Genomic DNA, 17,836 nt, shown 5'->3' with positions numbered 1-17,836 from the left:
CGAGCAAGAATGAAGTCCTGTAGCAGAATCCAATCGAAACAAGTGCCGAAGTAACTCCAGTTGCCCCGCACGTGACGCCATAGTCACCGTCCTTTACTTTGTCTATCGTCTCATCTTCCATCGTCAAACTTCCTTCCTCCAACTTTCCAGCTGCAGATTGCGTGTCGCCCAGAGCCAGTCCACCACCACTGTATATACCGATCAGCTCGAGCCGGCACCATGCGCAACAAACGGACCAACACGCAGCCGCTCGAAGATGCGTCCATCTCGCCCGCGACCTTCAACGACGGACTGCCTCTCCCCAAGCTGATCGCCTTCGACTTGGACTACACCCTGTGGCCTTTCTGGGTCGACACACATGTCAGCGCCCCGATCAAGCCTCGTGATAATAACTCGCGCTGCACGGATCGGTAAGCCTCCAATCCACCCTACATACCCCTCCAACTAGTTCCCCCCCTCCCCTCCAAACCAACCCCACTAACACTTTCCTCAAACCAAAAACAGATGGAACGAGTCCTTCGCCTTCTACCCCGCCGTGTCCTCAATCCTCCATTCCCTCAAATCCAAATCCATCCCGCTGGCCCTTGCCTCCCGCACCCACGCCCCCGACCTAGCGCGCGACATGCTCAAAGCCCTGCACATCATTCCCAGCTTCTCCGACAACCCGGCGGCGAAAGCCAAGTCGGTGCGCGCGCTCGACTACTTCGACTACATCCAGATCTTCCCGGCGAACAAGACGCAGCATTTCGCGCGCATCCAGCAGGCCAGCGGGGTTGCATACGAGGATATGCTGTTTTTTGACGACGAGGCGAGGAATCGCAATGTTGAGACGGAGCTGGGGGTGAGTTTTTGTTTGGTGCGCGATGGCATGACGAGGGAGGAGGTCGATCGGGGGGTTTGGGCGTGGAGGAGGAGGAATGGGATTAAGGGGAAGAGAGATGAGGGGGTGAAGGGGGGGAGGGGGAGGAGGAGTAAGTGTAGATTGATGGTACGGAGTAGGATGGGAGGGGATGGGCGTTTGGGTTATGTTTTTGGATTATGACTTGTTCGATGTGACATGAGATACCCGGAGAGGAATATTTACTAGATAGGATAGAGGTAGACATGGAGATATAGACATTGTTTTATTTGGACTTTGCGGTGAGAACGGAGGATGTGTTGCTGGAGTTGCTCTGACCAGCCCGTCTCCGCCAAACCTCCGCGGACGGCATCGTCCACCTCCGAACTTCTGCTTCTCCAACTTCACCTTCCCTCCAACCACCACCTCCTCTACCACACCATAACCACAACCACCAAAAAGGAGACGTGCCGGCTCATATCTCCCCTCCTCTCCTCGCCTCTCAATTCTCCACACTCAACCTCATACTCAACAAAAATAGCAGAAACAGCAGCAACAATGGACCCCCGCCAACCCCCACAACAACACAAACACCAACACCACCAACACCGTCATCATCAACACACCTCAAGCCACCACCAACCCACCACCACCGCGCCCCCTCCCCCTCAATGCCCCCGCCCTCCCGCCCACCCATAACCGCCCACCCTACCGCGACCATCTCCGACACGACCATCTTCCAAGGCAGCCACCCGATCTCCATCGGCGCCGGCACGATCATCCACCCGCGCACGCGCATCCTCTCGCACGAGGGACCCATTATCATCGGAAACGGGTGCATCCTCAGCGAGAAGAGCATCGTGGGGGCGCCGCTACCCCCGCCTCCATCTTCACCGGGGCCTTATTCCTCATCACACCCGAAGCCACCCACCGCTACATCCACATCCACAGGAGACCGGGATAGGGACAGGGAAAGGGAACGAGAACTGGAACGAGAAAGACCCAGCCCCATCCCCACCCGCCTCTCCAACACAGTCGTCATCGGTCCCGGCGCGCAGATCCTCCCCGGAACCGTCCTCCACTCCACCGTGACCATCGACGCGCTGGCGATCGTGAACCGCCGGGCGGTCATCGGCGCCCATTCGAAGGTGTGTGCAGGGTGTGAGGTGCCGGCTGGGGCGAACGTGAAGGAGTGGACGGTTGTTTGGGGCGTAGGGGGTGGGTTTGGACAGAGGAGACGGACCAGGGCTGTTGGGAAGGTGGTTCATGTTGGTGCCGGGGCAGGGGGAGTGGGGGTGCGTTGGAGGGGAAGATTATTGAGAGTGCCAGGGTCATGGTTTTGCATAAGGAGAGGGAGGCACTGGGGAGGTTGATTGGGGTTGCGGCGGCGGGGGGGAGACGGAGGTGATCCTGGGGGTGGCTGGGCTTGATTCCAAGATATGAGATATGATATGATATGTGTGATAGTCAGTCAAGATAATACATACTAATGCAACCGGTACATTTATACCAGATGGGAAAGTATAGGGAGGAAGCAGAAAGTCTGGGATGTAGCAGGCATATATATACTAAGGTGAATGAAGATGATAGATGATCTAAACGACATTGGAATTGCAACCCAGTCGATACTAGCCTCCAATCCAGCAGTCCGACAGCTTCGCGGCCTTGCTGCTGTAATTAGTATCTCCCTCCGGAAGTCCGACGCACCGAGCTTATCGCGAAGCACGAAGATGTGAAATTAGCGCTGACGAGTAATAAGCAAAGCGCCTGTTCTCATAGCCAGCGTGACATTTCTCCTCGCAACTTGTGATTGCAGCCTCAATATGATATTGACAAATCCAGTGACACCTCTGTCTTCCTCATTCAACCTCAAGACAAATCTTGACAACCATCATGCTCAGCAAGTTACCCCCCGAGCTGCTGGCCATGGTGCTCAACAATGTATGCAGCTCCCCCACCTTCCAGTCGAACCGGACTACTGACGCCTCCCAGATGACTCGAACTGATCTCAAAAGTCTCTGTGAAGTCTCCAAGGACATTCATTTCCTAACTGTTCCTTATCTGTATAAGTCCCTGGTCATATCAACGACGCAACCATCAGCTCAGAACATAACCTCTACAATTAAAAAGATCGACCACTCGCACCTAGTTCATACGAGAGACCTCAGCCTGTGCGGCCCATTCCATGGGGAGCCAGTCAATGGAGGCTGTCCGTTCCATGACCATTTGGTTATCCGGAATGAACATCTTGGATTGGAGGTTGGTGGATTCATGTCGGGAGTTGAATATACTCTGTGCTTACCTCGACAGGTCAATCCATTCGAGCCTTTTTCTCAGTTTATGGATGATCTGCATCTTGCGGTATCCACAATTCCCGAGGACCAGTTGCGGACCTTCAGGTACGGACATTCATTTGTGATGATGTGTTACGCCGACTCAACACTGACGCGCCATAGGTGGGATCTAGGGACGTGCCTTCCCGATGAAGTAGCCCAGAGAATCGATTTAATGTTGAGAGAACAGAGTCAAATTACCTCAATATCTCTCATCGGGGACAGTGACTGCAGGGCGAACAGAAATGCGTCATGCAGTATCCATCTCGCTCGGCTTTCTAGGGTTCAATCTCTGTCCTGGAAAGGGCTGAAGCGGTATGACGATTTCGAGTCAGTTCGAGATTTCATCGCAGCCCATGGGCCTCACCTGAAGACACTGTATCTCGATCTCATCGGCTGGGACAGTGCCAGACTGACATGGTCTCGAGGCTTCTTGCAGAAATTCACGCCGAATACCAGATTGCCGGAGAACTTCTTTGCGCAATCCGTGCTTGGCCTCCAGGGTGGAGAGCTACGGACCCCTCTCCCAGCCCTTCAACGCTTGTCTCTCTCACAAGTATCCCTCTCTCCCATGGAGACCGAATTGGTCGATGCGCTGAACATGGGAGCGCTGCGCGCTTTACAACTTTCAAACTGCCCCGGAACATTCCGCTTTCTGCGACAGACTGTCCGCTCTGGGGTGCCTCTGAAGCTGGAATCGCTCGAATTAACATTCAACCCAGAACATTTGAACCAGATCACGGACGAGTCCCAGGACGGTATCTCGGAGACGGTTGGAGCATTTCTCAAGTCTTTCGATGGGTTGAGAGATATCCATCTCATGCTCCCAGTACCAACCGACTGGGGCATTATTAATGAAGGCACAATGCATCACCGCTCCACACTCAAGCACCTGATCACCCATGGCCTTGATAGAACGGAATACGGGGATTCCATGGACACGGATATATTTCACTACACTATTAACAACCACCTTCTTTCTCCAAGCATAGACCTCCACTTCTTCGGGGTCTCAATAAAGATCGGTTATTCATTTGTAAGAACCCCCTGGCCTGGTATCTGATATCTAACATGTGAAAAAAACCCCCCATAAAAATAAAAGGAAGAGGAAAAAGAAAGAGAAAGAGAAACAAGCCGAGGATATATAAGATACTAAAGACTATGTTGCCATTCTAGGACATTCACGAGGAGTTCGACCATCATGTCACACCGAACCCAAATATCAAGATATTACACCTCCGATCAAGCGGCCCCATGAGGCGCAGGCAAACAGACGAAGATTCCGCGGAAATGGTTGCGATAAGCAATGATGCGATCCTGGAACCAATAGCCCAATGGGCTTTCGGGCCGTGTGGGTATTTGAATCTGCAGGTTCTGGCCTTCGGTGACTTCTCTTATGACGGGTACTACAACGAATATAATATTCTGCTCTGTAGAGACGGCGATTATTACCGGAGGATGACCTCCGCTGATGTGAGGTATTGGGATCTGCTCCGTGAGTATATGGGTGCGTTGGGGCTTGTGCGTATGATGAGTTGATTGTTGGGAGGGGAGTGCCTCAATTCTAATCAATCCTAGCATATATCTATCTATCTATCGATCGATCTATCTATCTAGGTAGGTAGGTAGGTAGGTAGATAGGTAGGTATCTGACTATCATTGGATTGAATTTTGTTTATCATGATGAAAAATCGGTTACTGCCATAATCGATGATTCAGAGTCATGACTGAACATGGAATCGTTGTAAGTAGGTGTGGGTGATGATGATGATGTAAATTTTGACAATAGCATGTAGTTAATAGTTTGTAAATTCAATCGCACTCAATAACTAGAAATCTATAATCCCATCCAGTACGATCTTCACAATTTGCATAGTTATCCCTCGAGACAATGTCCATAAATCACCTGATATCTAATGACGAGACAATGTGGTAACTAGTTAGTTATTTCCGCTCTACAAGCTTTACCGACAACAATACAGCCAACCAACCAATCACCTGAGAAAAGCCCCAAAAACCAAATCAATGCTCTAAGATATCGGAACACATGTCACAACAGAGGAAAATTCATAATGGTATGAGTGAGGGTTTTGCTTTCCGAGAAGAAAGGCAGATGGATAGGTAGGTAGGTAGGTAGGTAGGATGGAAGGCAGGAAGGTTAATTTGAACACCTCAATCCCCACCACACCACACCACACCACACAAAACAGATTTCAGACGTAAAATACATGAAAAGGAAATAAAAAAGAGTATGACTATGACTATGACTAAGACTGGAATCACAAATACAATCACAATGGCATGGCAGTAGCAACTGCAAGATCAACCGCCAGATATCAATCAAGGTCAGACAGGGATCAAGATATTAGAAAACTAACTTATGATGATGATGATCCCCGGGCCTGTCCACCGCCGCCTCTCATCCGCTTTCCCTCGCCGCCGGCGTCTCCCCCATCCTCGCGCGCGCGCTTGTTCCCCCCCGGCACGAACTGACGCGCGTGGGCGTTCAGGTTGCCACGGCCGGGACTAGCCTGGCCCTGCTGGACTTGAGCGGTCTGCACGTTCTGGTTGCCGCCACGGCCGTGTCCGCCTCCTCGTCCGCCGCGACCGCGAGGGAGACCGGAGCCGCGCTGGCTCGGGGCCTGGGCTTGTTGTTGTTGCTGCTGGGGCTGGGGCTGTTGGGCCTGGCCCTGACCCTGGGGTTGTTGCTGGCTTTGTCCAAATGGATTCTGCTGGTGCGCGCCGCCGCGACCGCCTGCCCGGCCGCCGCCTCGGGCGACGGGGAGGCCGGACTGGAGGGCCTTCAGAACACCTGGCGCAGTGCCGGCGGTACCGGCTGGGGGCTTGCTGGGCAGCGATGGAGGCTGCTTGTTCTGGCTCTGACCGAATGGGTTCGGGGCTGTGGATGGAGCGGCTTCTTGGGCTGCTCTTGAGGTTGTTGTGGTTGTTGCTGGGCTTGCGCGCCAGGCTGAGGTTCGGGCTCTGTAGGTTGAGGCTGTGGTTGAGGCTGTTGGGTTGGTTCAGCAGCCGGTTCGGCGGGTGGTTGTGTTGCAGCGGGTGTGGGAGCCGGGGCTGGGGACGGAGAAGGGGCCACAGGGGCAGCCTGGACCACCGCCGGGACAGGAGACGGGACCGGCGCAGGCGATGGCACGGGCTTTGCGGGAGTCTGGGCAGGAGCCCGGGTGGTTTTGGCCACTTCCCAGACCTCGACAACAGGCCTTTGCGGCGTCTCCGTAGCGGCCTTCTGCACCACATCGATCTTCGCCTGAGCTGTCCGGTACCGGGTGTCCAGCATGCTCAGCTTAGCCAGCGACTTCTTATCTGACAACTCCACCGCAGCCTTGATCTTCTCCTCCACGCCATCCCCGTTGACCTTCTTCAGCGTTTCTCTCTCCTCATTGAACTTCTGCTCCAACGCTGCCAGGGCCTCCTGGCTGGCCTTCGTCTCCTGTTCCTTTTGCTTGGAGATTTGCGTCCGAATGTTGTTGCGGATGATGTTGCGGATAGTTTCGTTTTTAGCAACGAGTTCTCGGGCCTGAGCGTCCGTGAGTTCGGAGGGAATGCCATCCTTGAGAGGAGTGGCAGGAGTGGCGTGGACGGCGGAAGCCTGGTCGGGTTTGGCGGGAGTGCCGGGCTCTTGTGGGATGGCTTCTTGAGTCGACTTCAGACGCTCGACTTCCTGTCGGTGCGCTGTCCGGACCTCCGCCATCTTGCCGTTGAACATCTCCTTCAGCTTGTCCACGCGCTCCTTGATCTTGCCTTCATGCTCCGCGTCCTTGGCAGCCAATGCGGCGACCTTCTCGGTCAGAGCCGCCTCAAGGCGCTGCACCTTCTCTTCCAGAGCCTTGACACGCTCGTCGTCTGTAGCAACAGCCACTTGGGTAGTGGGCACGGGGAATTGGGATGCAGGCGTCGAATCGACACCGCCAGTGCGTTCGACCGGAGCGGGGGCAGCCGGTGCGTCGGCCATCTTGGCCTTCAGCGCATTCAGTTCCTCCTTAGTTATCTTCAACTCCTCCTGGATGACATCCTTCTCCTGAGCGACTGCGTTCAGTTCCACCTGCTTGGCATTGATGCGACCAGTGAGCTCCTTCGACCGGGCCTTGAACTGTTCCGTGAGCTTCGTGCGAAGCTCCTGCACCCTTTCTTCCGCATGCTTGAGTTGCTCCGGGAATGCAGCAGCTTCAGCCTGATAAGTCTCACGGGCTGCGAGAGCTTCGTCCCGCTCCTTCTCCAGTGTCGTAAGCTTCTCCTTGAGACCTTCCATCTCCGCAGGGTCCACACGGTCGTACTTCTGCAGGATGTTCTGCGTACGTTGTTGCCACCGGTCCCTGTCGTCCTGCAGCAACTTCAGTTCTCCGTCCTTCGTCTCCACAACGTTCTCTAGTTCTCTGATCTTAGTCTCCAGGGGTTGGATCTGATGGACAAGTTCTTCGACGCGAGCGGACTTCTCTGCAAGGGAGGTTTCCGCCTGCTTGACCTGGTTGCGGAGGGTCACACTGCTCTCGCGGAACAGATTCAGTTCGTTCAGGGTGTCCATCAGCTTGTTGTGGCTCAGGGCAGAGTGCTCGTTGTCAGCATCAGCACGACGCTGCTGCTCAAGCTTCAACCGAGCCTCATCCAGCTGAGACTGGGTGTATTCGAATTGCTGGCGCAGACGCTTGCTCTCTTGGGTCGACAGGTGGTACTGCACGTCCACGATTTCCTTCTCGCGACGCAGGAACTTGATGACCTCCTGGAGGCCTTCGAGGTTCGGCGCACCCGAATCTCCGTCGTTATCGTCCTCCGGCATGCTGGCACGGTCGCGCTGCAAAGCCGCAATCTGGTTGGTGATGTTCTCGAGTTGAGTGTGAAGCAGAGCGTTTTGGTGGAGGACTTCTTCCCGGCGTTTCTGCAATTCCGTGAGTTCGCTCTCATACCTCTCCTTGATCTCCTTCCAACTTTCCTCCTTTTGAGTAAGATCCTTCTTGAAGGTTTCGGCCTGGGTCCGCCATTCGATCACCTCCAGCTTCAATTGGTTGGCTTCGGCGCGGACTGTCTGCAAGTTCTTCGCGGCCTCAGCGTGCTTGACCAACTCGCTTTCGTAGTTCTGTTGGGCGTGCCGAGAGATTTCAGCCTGGGCTTTCAGGTCTTCCTGGTGGAATTGCGCAGCGGCGATCTGTCGTTCGTTCTCGTCCTTCAGTCGGGTGATCTCCGCATCCAGCGTGGCCTTCTGTTCCTCCAAGCGACGACCAGCCTCCCCTTGTTCATCACGCAGCTTAGAAAGTTCACTGTTCGTAGTCGACAGCTCAGAAGAGATCTCCTCGATCCGCCTTTCGACTTCCTGAATCTTCTTGTCCTTCTCTTCGATGAGACGCTCCGTCTCCTCACGGTACTGCTCGTCAGTCTCCGTAACAGACTGCAGGCGTTCTTCACTCTGCTGGCTGATGGCTTTGTAGTCCTCAACCCGCTCTTCGGCGTGCTGAAGCTCGTTCTTCACCAGCTCCAGATCGCGTTTCAACTCAGAAACCTCGATGCTGAGTTCCTGCTCACGCGTCAGGCCACTTTCTTGGCCTTCCTCAGTCGCAGGGGCTTCGACGGGCGCAGCCGAAACAGTAGGCTTGGATTGCACGACCTGCAGGCGCTCCTCGGCACTACGCAGCTCGACGGTGAGCTCATCTACCCTGGACTGCAAGTGATCCCGCGTGGTCTTCGTGGCGACTAGTTCCTCCCGCACCGTGCCCAGGCTCGTCACCAGGTCGTCAATGCGTTTCTGGTTTTGCTCATGCTCGTACTCGCGGCGCAGCGTTGCCTTCTTGGACTCTTCCACCTCGTCGTTCAACTTCCGCTTCGTAGATTGCAGCTCCGATTCCAAAGACTCGACACTGGCCTGTAACCGACGACGACTCTCGGCGTCGGTATGCTCTCGCTCATTGAGAATGGTTTGAAGGTTGGCGTTGAGAGTATCAAGACGGCTTCTTTCATTCCGCAAGGTCTCCGTCTCAGCAAGGATTCTATTTTCGACGTTCTTCCAGAGATCCTTCTCAGCCTTGAGGTTCGCACTCTCCCGCTGGAGACTCTCCACAAGACCCTTCATCTCGACCAAGTCCTCGGCAGCCTGCTGAGTCCGGAGGTCCTGCCGGGTGGCGTTCTCTAACATTGTAGCGTAGCGCTTCTGCAGTTCCGAATTCTCGCTCTTGAGCATATTGAAATTGCTCTGGAGTAGTTCCGCGCGCTGAGAGGCGGCACCGAGCTGGCTACTGGATCGGCTGATCTCGCTCATCAACTCGCTATTCTTCCGAGAAAGCTCGTTGACTTGTTGTTTCAATGCGGAGTGGTCGGTCGCTGACTCCTCGCGGAAGCTGTCGAAGTGGGCCTGTACCTTGCGCAGCAATTCGGCATAGTCGGGAGCATCCTTGGCGTGCTCCTCGGCGACTGGGGGCGCTGCGCCCAGGGGCATAGATTGAGAGAAGATGGAAGCGTCGCCAACGGTCTGGCGACGACGGGTCAGCATACTCCGGAAGGTGTCCCTTTCCTTGACATAACTCTTCGTCTGCGCGACAAGGTTGGAGATCTCGTCACGGTATGTCTGCACGCGGATCCGCAGCTCCTTCAGTTCCTCCTGGTCTTGCTGGCGCATGGCATCGGCCTCGCGAGCCTCCGCACCCTCCATCTTATCTCCAAGCTCTCTCAGCATGCGCCGGAGAGTGACGTTTTGCTCCTGAAGTTCATGGAGATCCTTGAATGCCATCAAGTTACGACTAATGAACCGGCCTGTTGGGTTGAGATCCGCAGACGAGTCATCAATCTCCTTGCGGGCAATCTTTTCAAGTTCCTCCCTGTCGTAACTTTCCTCGCCCTCCTTCATGATGGCGTTCTCCAAGACCAGGACCTTGACCTGGGAGCTCAAATCCCGCAATTGCTGACGCAGAATGTCACCCTCCCGTGCCAATCCCTCCACCTGTCCCTGCCACTTCCTCGCTTCCTTCGTCGCGTCGTCCCGTTCCTTTCCGGCGGTTTCCAAAATGTTGGACATTTCGACCACCGCATTCTCGAGCCTGCCGTGATCCACGCGCAGCTCGTCGATTTCAGGTTTGCTGGCCTCGAGATCCTGAACCATCTCGTCCAGAGTCGATCTGAGTTCCTGGCTTGTCTTCTGTTCCACGGCAAGCAAGGTCCTCATCTTGTCATACTCGCTGTACATCTGGGTGAGGGTGAGTCCACCCTTGCCGCGCGAGGCTCTGGGAGAGAATGCGGCAGCCGGGGTGCTGGGACGCTTGGGCGTGCTTGGTCCGCCATTCACCGCAGGGCTCATCGATCTTCTTCTGCCTGCGCGACCCTCCGACTCCAGCTGGCTAACTGCAAGCTCGAGCTCAGCCACACGGCGCTCAGCAGCCTCCTTGTCGGAGTGTTCGGTCTCGACCTCCACGCGAAGTCGGGAGATCTCACCCGCCGCATCTTCTCTCGCCTTCTCCAAGGCCAGCTGGCAATCCTTGGCACGCTGCTTCGACGTCTCCGCGGAGTTCGACTGCAACTGAGCCAGGCGATTGGCGCTGTCCAGCTCAATCCGGAACGACTCCGCTGCTTGAACGGCCTCTTCCTTCAGCTGCTGGATACTGGTAAGAGCTTCTTCGTAGCGCTGTTCCACCTCATCCAAACGACTCCGCAGAGCATTCTCACTGCGCCTGAAGGAGTCCACATTTGCACTGGCCTCCTCGTTTTCACGTTGAAGCTCCGTGATCCGAGCGCTCTTCTCCTTGCGGAACTTGAGGTGCTCGGCAGACTTGGTCTTCAGCTCCGTCTCAAACCACTCGTTGTTCTTCTTGGTCAACTCCAAGTCCTGCTGAAGGCTCTGTTCGCGGAACTTGGCGGTAGCAGAGGCGGAGGTTGCGGCCTGGAGGTTCTGTTCGGCGGTGGAGAGTTGGCGTCTCAGTTCGATGGTCTTCTTATGCTGGGCGGAGAGTTCTTCGGACAGCTTGTCGTAGGCGGCGGATTTGGATTCGAGTAGCGATAGCGTATCCCTGTTGGAAGCCTCCAGGGACGAGATGCGAGACTTCAGCGAGCTCACCTCGGACTCGTTCGACGTAGAGGACGACTTAAGGGAGGCGATTTCGGATTCCAACGCAGAGCGAGCAGTTTCTACCACGCGTCAGCAACAAGGGAAAATCTCCAACCACACATCTCCACGGTACTTACCCGATTCGTGAAGTTTCTTCCTCGTTTCTTCCACTTCTGCATGGCCCTTCTCCACGGAATTCTTCAGAACCTTTATCTTGTTCTCGCTGGAGCGGACGGCATTGTCAAGTTCCACTTCTAGTCGGATCTTGTCGGACTTCAGCTCATCATGCTCGCGTGCCTTCTTGGTGATGGCTTCCAGGAGCTGGTTGACGAGCTCGACGGTGGGAGCTTGCGTGAGGGAGCTCAGCGTCGACTCAGCCACGGAGTAGTGTGACGAGAGGAAGGGGAGCTCAATCGTAGCTGTCGCCATGATTACCATGGGCTGACCGCAGCAATGGCTGCTGGATCGTTGAAAAGCTGGCTTATGTTGTGAAATGAGTGATGATCGTATGAGAGGAGGTGAGGGATGTTGGGTTGTAGGTAGCCAGGCGCTGGCGTCAGTCTGCTGCGCGTTGGAAGTGAAAAGAAACGCACAGCCTCCAGGAGCAGACTAAGCCATGGAAGCAGGCCTGAAGGGAGTGGGAGCGAGGGGAGGCGGGGGCAAAGAAGATAGATGGAAATGACAGCAGACAAAGGTCTCCGTCGCGATGATGAATGACCGGCGGGAGGGCCTGAGGCTTAGTCGCCTGGGCGGAGCTCCCATTGCGGCTAGTGCCAGTCCCGTCACCTGACTGTAGCCGCCTCAGGCAGCGGGGCATCGCAAAGTCGACGATGACGAGGATCGTCCATCCATCCCTCATTCCTCCACCACTTCTCACTTACCCACCACCCACTCGTTGGTCGCTCACTCTCTCGGTGGCTTCAAATACAGAACCCATCCTCGACCCCGACCCCCTCGCTTCCCCGTCTCATATGATAAAACACGATCTTTAACAGAGCTCCTTTGTGCTCTTACAAAGCGAGGCCTCGCCTCCTCGCTCTGTCTCCTGGCCTCGGGCCCGACCTCACTCTCGCCGTCTCCCTCCCCATCTCAGCCCGATCACATCCCCGGCAACCGGCAACCGGCAACCGGCAAAATGTCACACCTTCAAGCCCAGCTCAAGAATTTCAGCGCCAGCGTAGTCGACTACGCGGCGCGGATGCCCCAACAACGCCGCTTCGTGAACAGCAACAACGCCAACACCAACACGTCCGGCAGCAGCTCTCAGCTCCCATCGTCGACCTCGACCCCAACACCCGGCGGCAGCACACTTGACGAAGCAAAGCGCAAACGCCACGATGCGGACATCGTATACTCGCAGCCGGCCAACACAGGCACGGGAAAGGATATCATGACGCAGGTGGTATTCGCGATCGAGCACATGAAATCCAAGGGCACTCCGCTCCGATTTTCCGACATCGTCAGCTACCTGTCCCTGCAACACCGAGCAAATGACCAAGGCTACATCCAAGCGCTGCGGAGCATCCTACAAGTGCACGAGAAAGTGCAATACGACCCTAGCGGAGCCAACGGCGAAGGCACATTCGGGTTCCGTCCCCCGCACAACATCCGCACCGCCGAACAGCTGCTCCAGAAACTGCAGGCGCAGACCACAGGTGCGGGCATGAGCGTGCGTGAGCTGCGCGAGGGCTGGCCTAACGTCGAGGATACGATCAATACGCTGGAGAAGGAGGGGAAGCTCCTCGTCACCCGGAACAAGAAGGATGATCACGCCAAGATGGTCTGGGCGAATGATCCCTCGCTCATCCAGGTCTTCGATGAGGAGTTCCGCACTATTTGGGAGAAGGTGCGCGTGCCCGACCAGCAGGCTGTCAAGGAGGAGCTGGATAAGGCGGGTATTCTGCCCACCAGCAAGAATAAGGTCGTCAAGCAGAGGCCCAAGATCGAGCATAAGAAGGTCAAGAAGGCCAGACGCAGTGGGAAGACTACCAATACCCATATGATGGGTGTTTTGAGAGATTATTCGCATTTGAAACGGTAGTATGCGGTTTCTTAAAAGTGTTTCGGCTTTTCTTTTTTTTTCTCTTAAGAAAATTGTCCTGGGATTGCATTTCTGGCGTTAGGGAATTAGATGGTGGTGCCTCCTTCTTTTCCTTTTGTTTTGTTCTCATGGAAGACTGGGAATGGCTGCTGTGCTTCTCTTTCCTTTCCTTTTCTTTCTTTTCCTTTTTTTTTTTTTTTTTTCTCTGGCTGGTTGTTGCAGCCTTGTGTAAAACTATACAGCAAACTCGATACCCGAATAATAATTGATTATAGACTGGACTTGGTTCTTGGGGTGGGTTGTGTTTTCCTGTGGTGTTCTACTCTAGTGGATTATTATGGTGATTCAATGTAGTCGTGCTTTCATTAGTCCTTTCGTCTGTACCATGCCAATACTAGCATTCAAACATATATCATGCACGTCTATCAAGAATCCAGAGTGATATACAGTCCCAGAAATAGCTTTCAATGAAAATCCTCACCAATGCCTCTTTCTCTTTTTATCCATCTATTTTGCAGTGATCCATAGGGGCCAGAAGAAACAGACAATGAAATGTTGAAAGAGAGAATCAAAGAAGGGAACAAGAAAAGGAATAAACAAAGACACAAGCAGCCATATACAATGCAATCAACCACCGTCTCGGTGTTGGCAGTGTCCAGAAGGAAGAAGGAAACAAGACAGAAGAAAGAATATACAAAAACCCCAACCGCCATCCCACCAAGCATCTTAACCTAAACACTCCCATTCTTTCCCCCCTCTTCTCTCTCCACAAACTCCACCAAATCCTCAATCGTACACACCTTAATCCCCCACTTCCTCCCGAACTTCAAACAAGCATCCCTTCTCATCATCCCATTCTCGCCCCCGATCTCCGCAACGCCAGGGACCGTCTCCCCATCCTCTACCAACTCCGCAATCACACCGGCAGGCGCCTTTCCGGCCAGACGACAGAACTCCACCGCAGCCTCGGTGTGGCCTCTGCGTTCGCGCACGCCGCCGGGCCGCGCCTGGAGGGGGATGATGTGACCGGGACGACGGAGGTCGTCGGGGTGGGCGGTGGGCGAGGCGAGGGTGCGGCAGGCCAAGGCGCGGTCTTGGGCTGAGATGCCGGTTGTCACGGAGGGGTCGGAGGCGTCGATGGAGATGGTGTACGCTGTGCCCTTGGGGTCGGCGTTGTGGGTGACCATTTGAGGGAGGTGCAGGCGGGAGGCGAGTGTGGGGGTTATGGGGGCGCAGATTAGGCCGCTATTTTTTTTTGTTGTCATGGTTAGAGGGGGGTGCTTTTAATTCGTAGGATTGTGGATTGAGGGGGGAGGTATTGGGTATGGAGGAGAGGAGGGGATTGGGGTTGTGTCGTACCTTGTGTAGCGCACCAGGAAGGCCATTTGCGCGGGGGTGATGGATTCGGCGGCGATGATGAGGTCGCCTTCATTTTCGCGGTCTTGGGAGTCGAGGACGATGATGAATTCGTTGTTTTCTAGAGAGGGGAGAGGGGGTTAGCGGTGTGCATGGGTTGTCTTCCTTTGTCTTGTGGTTGCGATTATTGATTATGGAGATGACGGTAGAGGGATTGAATGCCCCGCGGTGAAAGACACAGCGAAGATAAGCAAGGAGAAGGCACTCACTGAACGCAGCTATCGTGTCTTCAATGGAGTCGAATTGAAGAGTAGGGTCCACAGGCGAAGGCATCTTGGATGGTAGCGGTAGTGGTATAGGCAGGGTGTTGTTGTGCTGCTCGATTGATCAATCAGCGAAATGCCCCTCGGTGCGTGCGGATGGCGGAATCGGGGGCGGGGTATGTACTGCAGGGGGGGAAAGGCTTGCTCAGGGCGTTCCGATTGGGTCAGCACCAGGATTTCGAGTGCAGGATCGGGCGTTTTATAGAAAGGGGAGCGCCAATGGCTAGCGGGGAGAATCTGTATGGCGCAATGGCGAGGCTGGCGGTGGTGGTGGTTCTTTATCGGTCGGGATTCGCGGGGCGGAGGTTCGGAGGCTCGGGCTCGGGGATGGCGGCAGCAGGACACAAATGATGATCGGGAAATTACTTCCTATGAGGAGACTCAGAGACACCGGGAAGATGTTATAAAACAGGAATCTACCCAGCAGTAGACTCGGACAGAATGCGAAGGAAGAGACGGAAACGGCCGCGGGCTCACTAATGGTTTGTCAGAAGCCAGTCATCGCGGGTGGCCGAGGCCTGGAATGGAAATGGTCTCCCGCTGGAGCAGAAGTCTGCAAATCTACCGGTTTATATCCCCGCTCTATGAAGGAAGTTCAAGTCTATCTAGGGGCATGGCCAGCACAATAAACATAAGCCCAGATCGTAGGTATCACTCATCAAATGGCAAGTAGCAAGCAGCGCAGCAAGCAGCAAACAAAGACGCAAAAGCCGCAAAGATCATCACCAGCATCACAGCCCAAGACCACCCATCCGCCGCACCTCATCGGCCTGTCTCACCAGGGCCCGCCGCATCATCGTCGCATATTCATGTTCACGCCGTCGCAGCTCGCGTCGGTCATTTTGCCTCTTTTCGACCTCAGCCTCGCCGATATTTTTGTCAATGACCATGTCTTCATCCTCGTCGTCTTGGTCGAGTTCCGCTTCAGGGGTGTTCGAAAATCGAACCCGTCCAATGTGCTCACCGGTCCACACGAGCAGCTCATCGCCCGTCAAACTTGCGCCAGTAGGGAGAATTTTTCGCGCCACCTCGCCGTCATTGCGGGACCGTGATAGACTACCCCAGAGACCAGGCGCATGCTCTTCCTCCCCCTCAACCCCACCACCCCCAGAGCGAATGGAGGCGCCCCCGGGCTGCTGGTTCCATCGCCGTTGCGGTTGGTAGGCGTTGATGTTCAGGCGGCGGACTTCCGACCGCCCATCGCGCTCCACCCACTTGATGTTGCCATCTGCGTCGGAGAAAACGATTCGAGTCCCGTGGGATTCAACCGAGAGCACCTTCGACCGGGCGACACTCTGCCGGTTCTGGTACGCCATCGACAGCGAGGACGAGCAACCCGATGGATCGGCCTTGTAATTGTTGCCTGAAGGTGACAGGTCGTAGAGCTCCAGGGATCCACGACCCTTATAGTCCCCACAAGCGACCAGCTTATGGGAGGTTGGGAACTCGGAACTGGGGAAGACAGGAAACCGGGGCGCGGGAACAGCAGCAAGACCGCAGAGCTGACCGCCCGAGTGGATGGTGTTTTGTAAGCGTGGGAAGAAGCGGCGATCGTATTGTAAGATGCTGGGGAAGCGGCCGGCGAGGAAAATCGAGTTCACATGCGGTGCAGGAGCATGAAGCAGCGAAAGAGGGCCTGGTTGGAACAACGGGGCGTAGTTGTCACTGTTGTTTGACGGGTCTGGGCTTCGGATTCGATGGGGGGGTCGACCGTCCGGTTGGAGTTGCAGAAGGGGCGAGTCCGGAGGGGCATAGATCTGGGATTGGGGGACCAAAGACACAGTTGGCTCCTCACAGCGTAGGTTGATGGCCGCTTCCTCTTCCATCGCCGACATTCTACCATCGTATATATGCAGACTTAGTGTGGTCGCCAGCGTCAACGGTACCGAGTAATCAGTCTCCTGGGACAAGGCAAACACAGACCATGGGTATCGCTGTTGAGAGATGACGCTGAGAGTCTCGAGATCGACCTCGTTTAGGATGTTCCCAACAGCCAGATAGGCTCTGCGACGGATGGAGTCTACGCTCACGCATTCGCCCAGGTTGACGAATTCCAGGGCCTGCTTCGTCCCGGAGTTGTCCCGTCGCCCGGACAGGTTCGCCATCAAGATCCCTGGCGAGCTCACCCCAAGAACTTTGCCCTTGGTGTTGCGGGAACCGATCGAGTGCGAGTGGTTGAGATCCCAGATGCAAACGCTCCCATCATCAAGGGGCGCGATCACTTTATTCTCTCTGGCCGAACTCCAGTCGCGGAGCAACCCCATACCTTTCACCTCCCGGTAGTCCCGCCGTTGGCCCTGGGAGACCTTGGTGAAAGGCTGCTGCATCCAGCTGAGCGAGATCGGTCCATTCCGGGCAATGTATTCCGAGTACCAGTTCACCTCTTCCCCCTCATAAGACGGATCCCACCCCGCCGCCGCTCGGGATCGCAGGCCATAGGACGGGGATTTATCCTGGGGGTCGTTACGGGACGCGCGGGGCTGGATCAGAGATCGGAGAGAGGTGTGGCCGAGGGCGCTGAGCGAGGCGGTCGGGTTGGCGACGAGGCTCTGCGAGGAGCCGTTGGTGGAGGGACGCAAGGCTCCGGAAGCGCTCCATGATCCCTCGAAGCAGTGGAGTCGCCAGAGGTTGTTGTCGCGGGCCACCGAGAAGAGTCGCCGCGATACCGATTGAAGCTGTACCCGCTCATGTGGGGTGAGATCTAGGGGGCGTTAGCCGGGTGGTGGTGGTGTGGTCTAGCACATGGCATGAAACTGCTGATGTGGGGTAGTGGAAGGCTGGCTGGACTGGAAGAGCTGGGGATTATGAAGGGTGAAGGGACAGGGCGTACAGTCAATAATCTCGCAGAGAATCTCTACGGGGAGCTTCTCCATGAGTGAGACGGGGACGAGAGCACCATTGAGGGCC

General features: G+C 55.4%; 5 protein-coding genes across 5 annotated transcripts; 3 read left to right on the top strand and 2 right to left on the bottom strand.

Annotated features, from left to right (window-relative positions):
• Positions 1-219: 219 nt before the first annotated feature.
• On the top strand, positions 220-2,437 carry BO70DRAFT_350762 (Mg-dependent acid phosphatase; the record flags this gene model as incomplete). Its single annotated transcript, XM_025541712.1, has 4 exons — positions 220-410; positions 505-971; positions 1,181-1,986; positions 2,429-2,437. The coding sequence occupies 4 exons, from the start codon at positions 220-222 to the stop codon at positions 2,435-2,437; spliced, it is 1,473 nt and encodes a 490-aa protein (XP_025401936.1).
• A 250-nt stretch (positions 2,438-2,687) lies between these two features.
• On the top strand, positions 2,688-4,940 carry BO70DRAFT_331792 (uncharacterized protein). Its single transcript, XM_025540892.1, has 5 exons — positions 2,688-2,779; positions 2,831-3,097; positions 3,149-3,237; positions 3,295-4,207; positions 4,348-4,940. The coding sequence occupies exons 1-5, from the start codon at positions 2,732-2,734 to the stop codon at positions 4,708-4,710; spliced, it is 1,680 nt and encodes a 559-aa protein (XP_025401935.1). The 5' UTR covers positions 2,688-2,731; the 3' UTR covers positions 4,711-4,940.
• Positions 4,941-12,080: 7,140 nt separating this feature from the next.
• On the top strand, positions 12,081-13,453 carry BO70DRAFT_331790 (transcription factor TFIIE subunit TFA2). The gene has a single exon (XM_025540891.1). It carries the CDS (start codon positions 12,345-12,347, stop codon positions 13,248-13,250), a length of 906 nt encoding a protein of 301 aa, XP_025401934.1. The 5' UTR covers positions 12,081-12,344; the 3' UTR covers positions 13,251-13,453.
• Positions 13,454-13,667: 214 nt separating this feature from the next.
• Positions 13,668-15,342, bottom strand: BO70DRAFT_359831 (3,4-dihydroxy-2-butanone-4-phosphate synthase RIB3). The gene is made up of 4 exons (XM_025542631.1): positions 15,054-15,342; positions 14,876-14,981; positions 14,610-14,727; positions 13,668-14,495 (listed from the first exon to the last, which is right to left on the bottom strand). The coding sequence occupies exons 2-4, from the start codon at positions 14,937-14,939 to the stop codon at positions 13,982-13,984; spliced, it is 696 nt and encodes a 231-aa protein (XP_025401933.1). The 5' UTR covers positions 14,940-14,981; positions 15,054-15,342; the 3' UTR covers positions 13,668-13,981.
• Positions 15,343-15,660: 318 nt separating this feature from the next.
• On the bottom strand, positions 15,661-17,802 carry BO70DRAFT_286667 (uncharacterized protein; the record flags this gene model as incomplete). The annotated part of the gene is made up of 2 exons (XM_025539207.1): positions 15,661-17,630; positions 17,751-17,802. The coding sequence occupies 2 exons, from the start codon at positions 17,800-17,802 to the stop codon at positions 15,661-15,663; spliced, it is 2,022 nt and encodes a 673-aa protein (XP_025401932.1).
• Between the last annotated feature and the right edge of the window lie 34 nt (positions 17,803-17,836).

The sequence above is a fragment of the Aspergillus heteromorphus genome (genome assembly GCF_003184545.1).
Source record: "Aspergillus heteromorphus CBS 117.55 chromosome Unknown BO70scaffold_5, whole genome shotgun sequence".
Taxonomy (NCBI): domain Eukaryota; kingdom Fungi; phylum Ascomycota; class Eurotiomycetes; order Eurotiales; family Aspergillaceae; genus Aspergillus; species Aspergillus heteromorphus.
The sequence above is the reverse complement of the archived record's forward strand: the minus strand, read 5'-3'. Positions and strand labels throughout refer to the sequence as shown.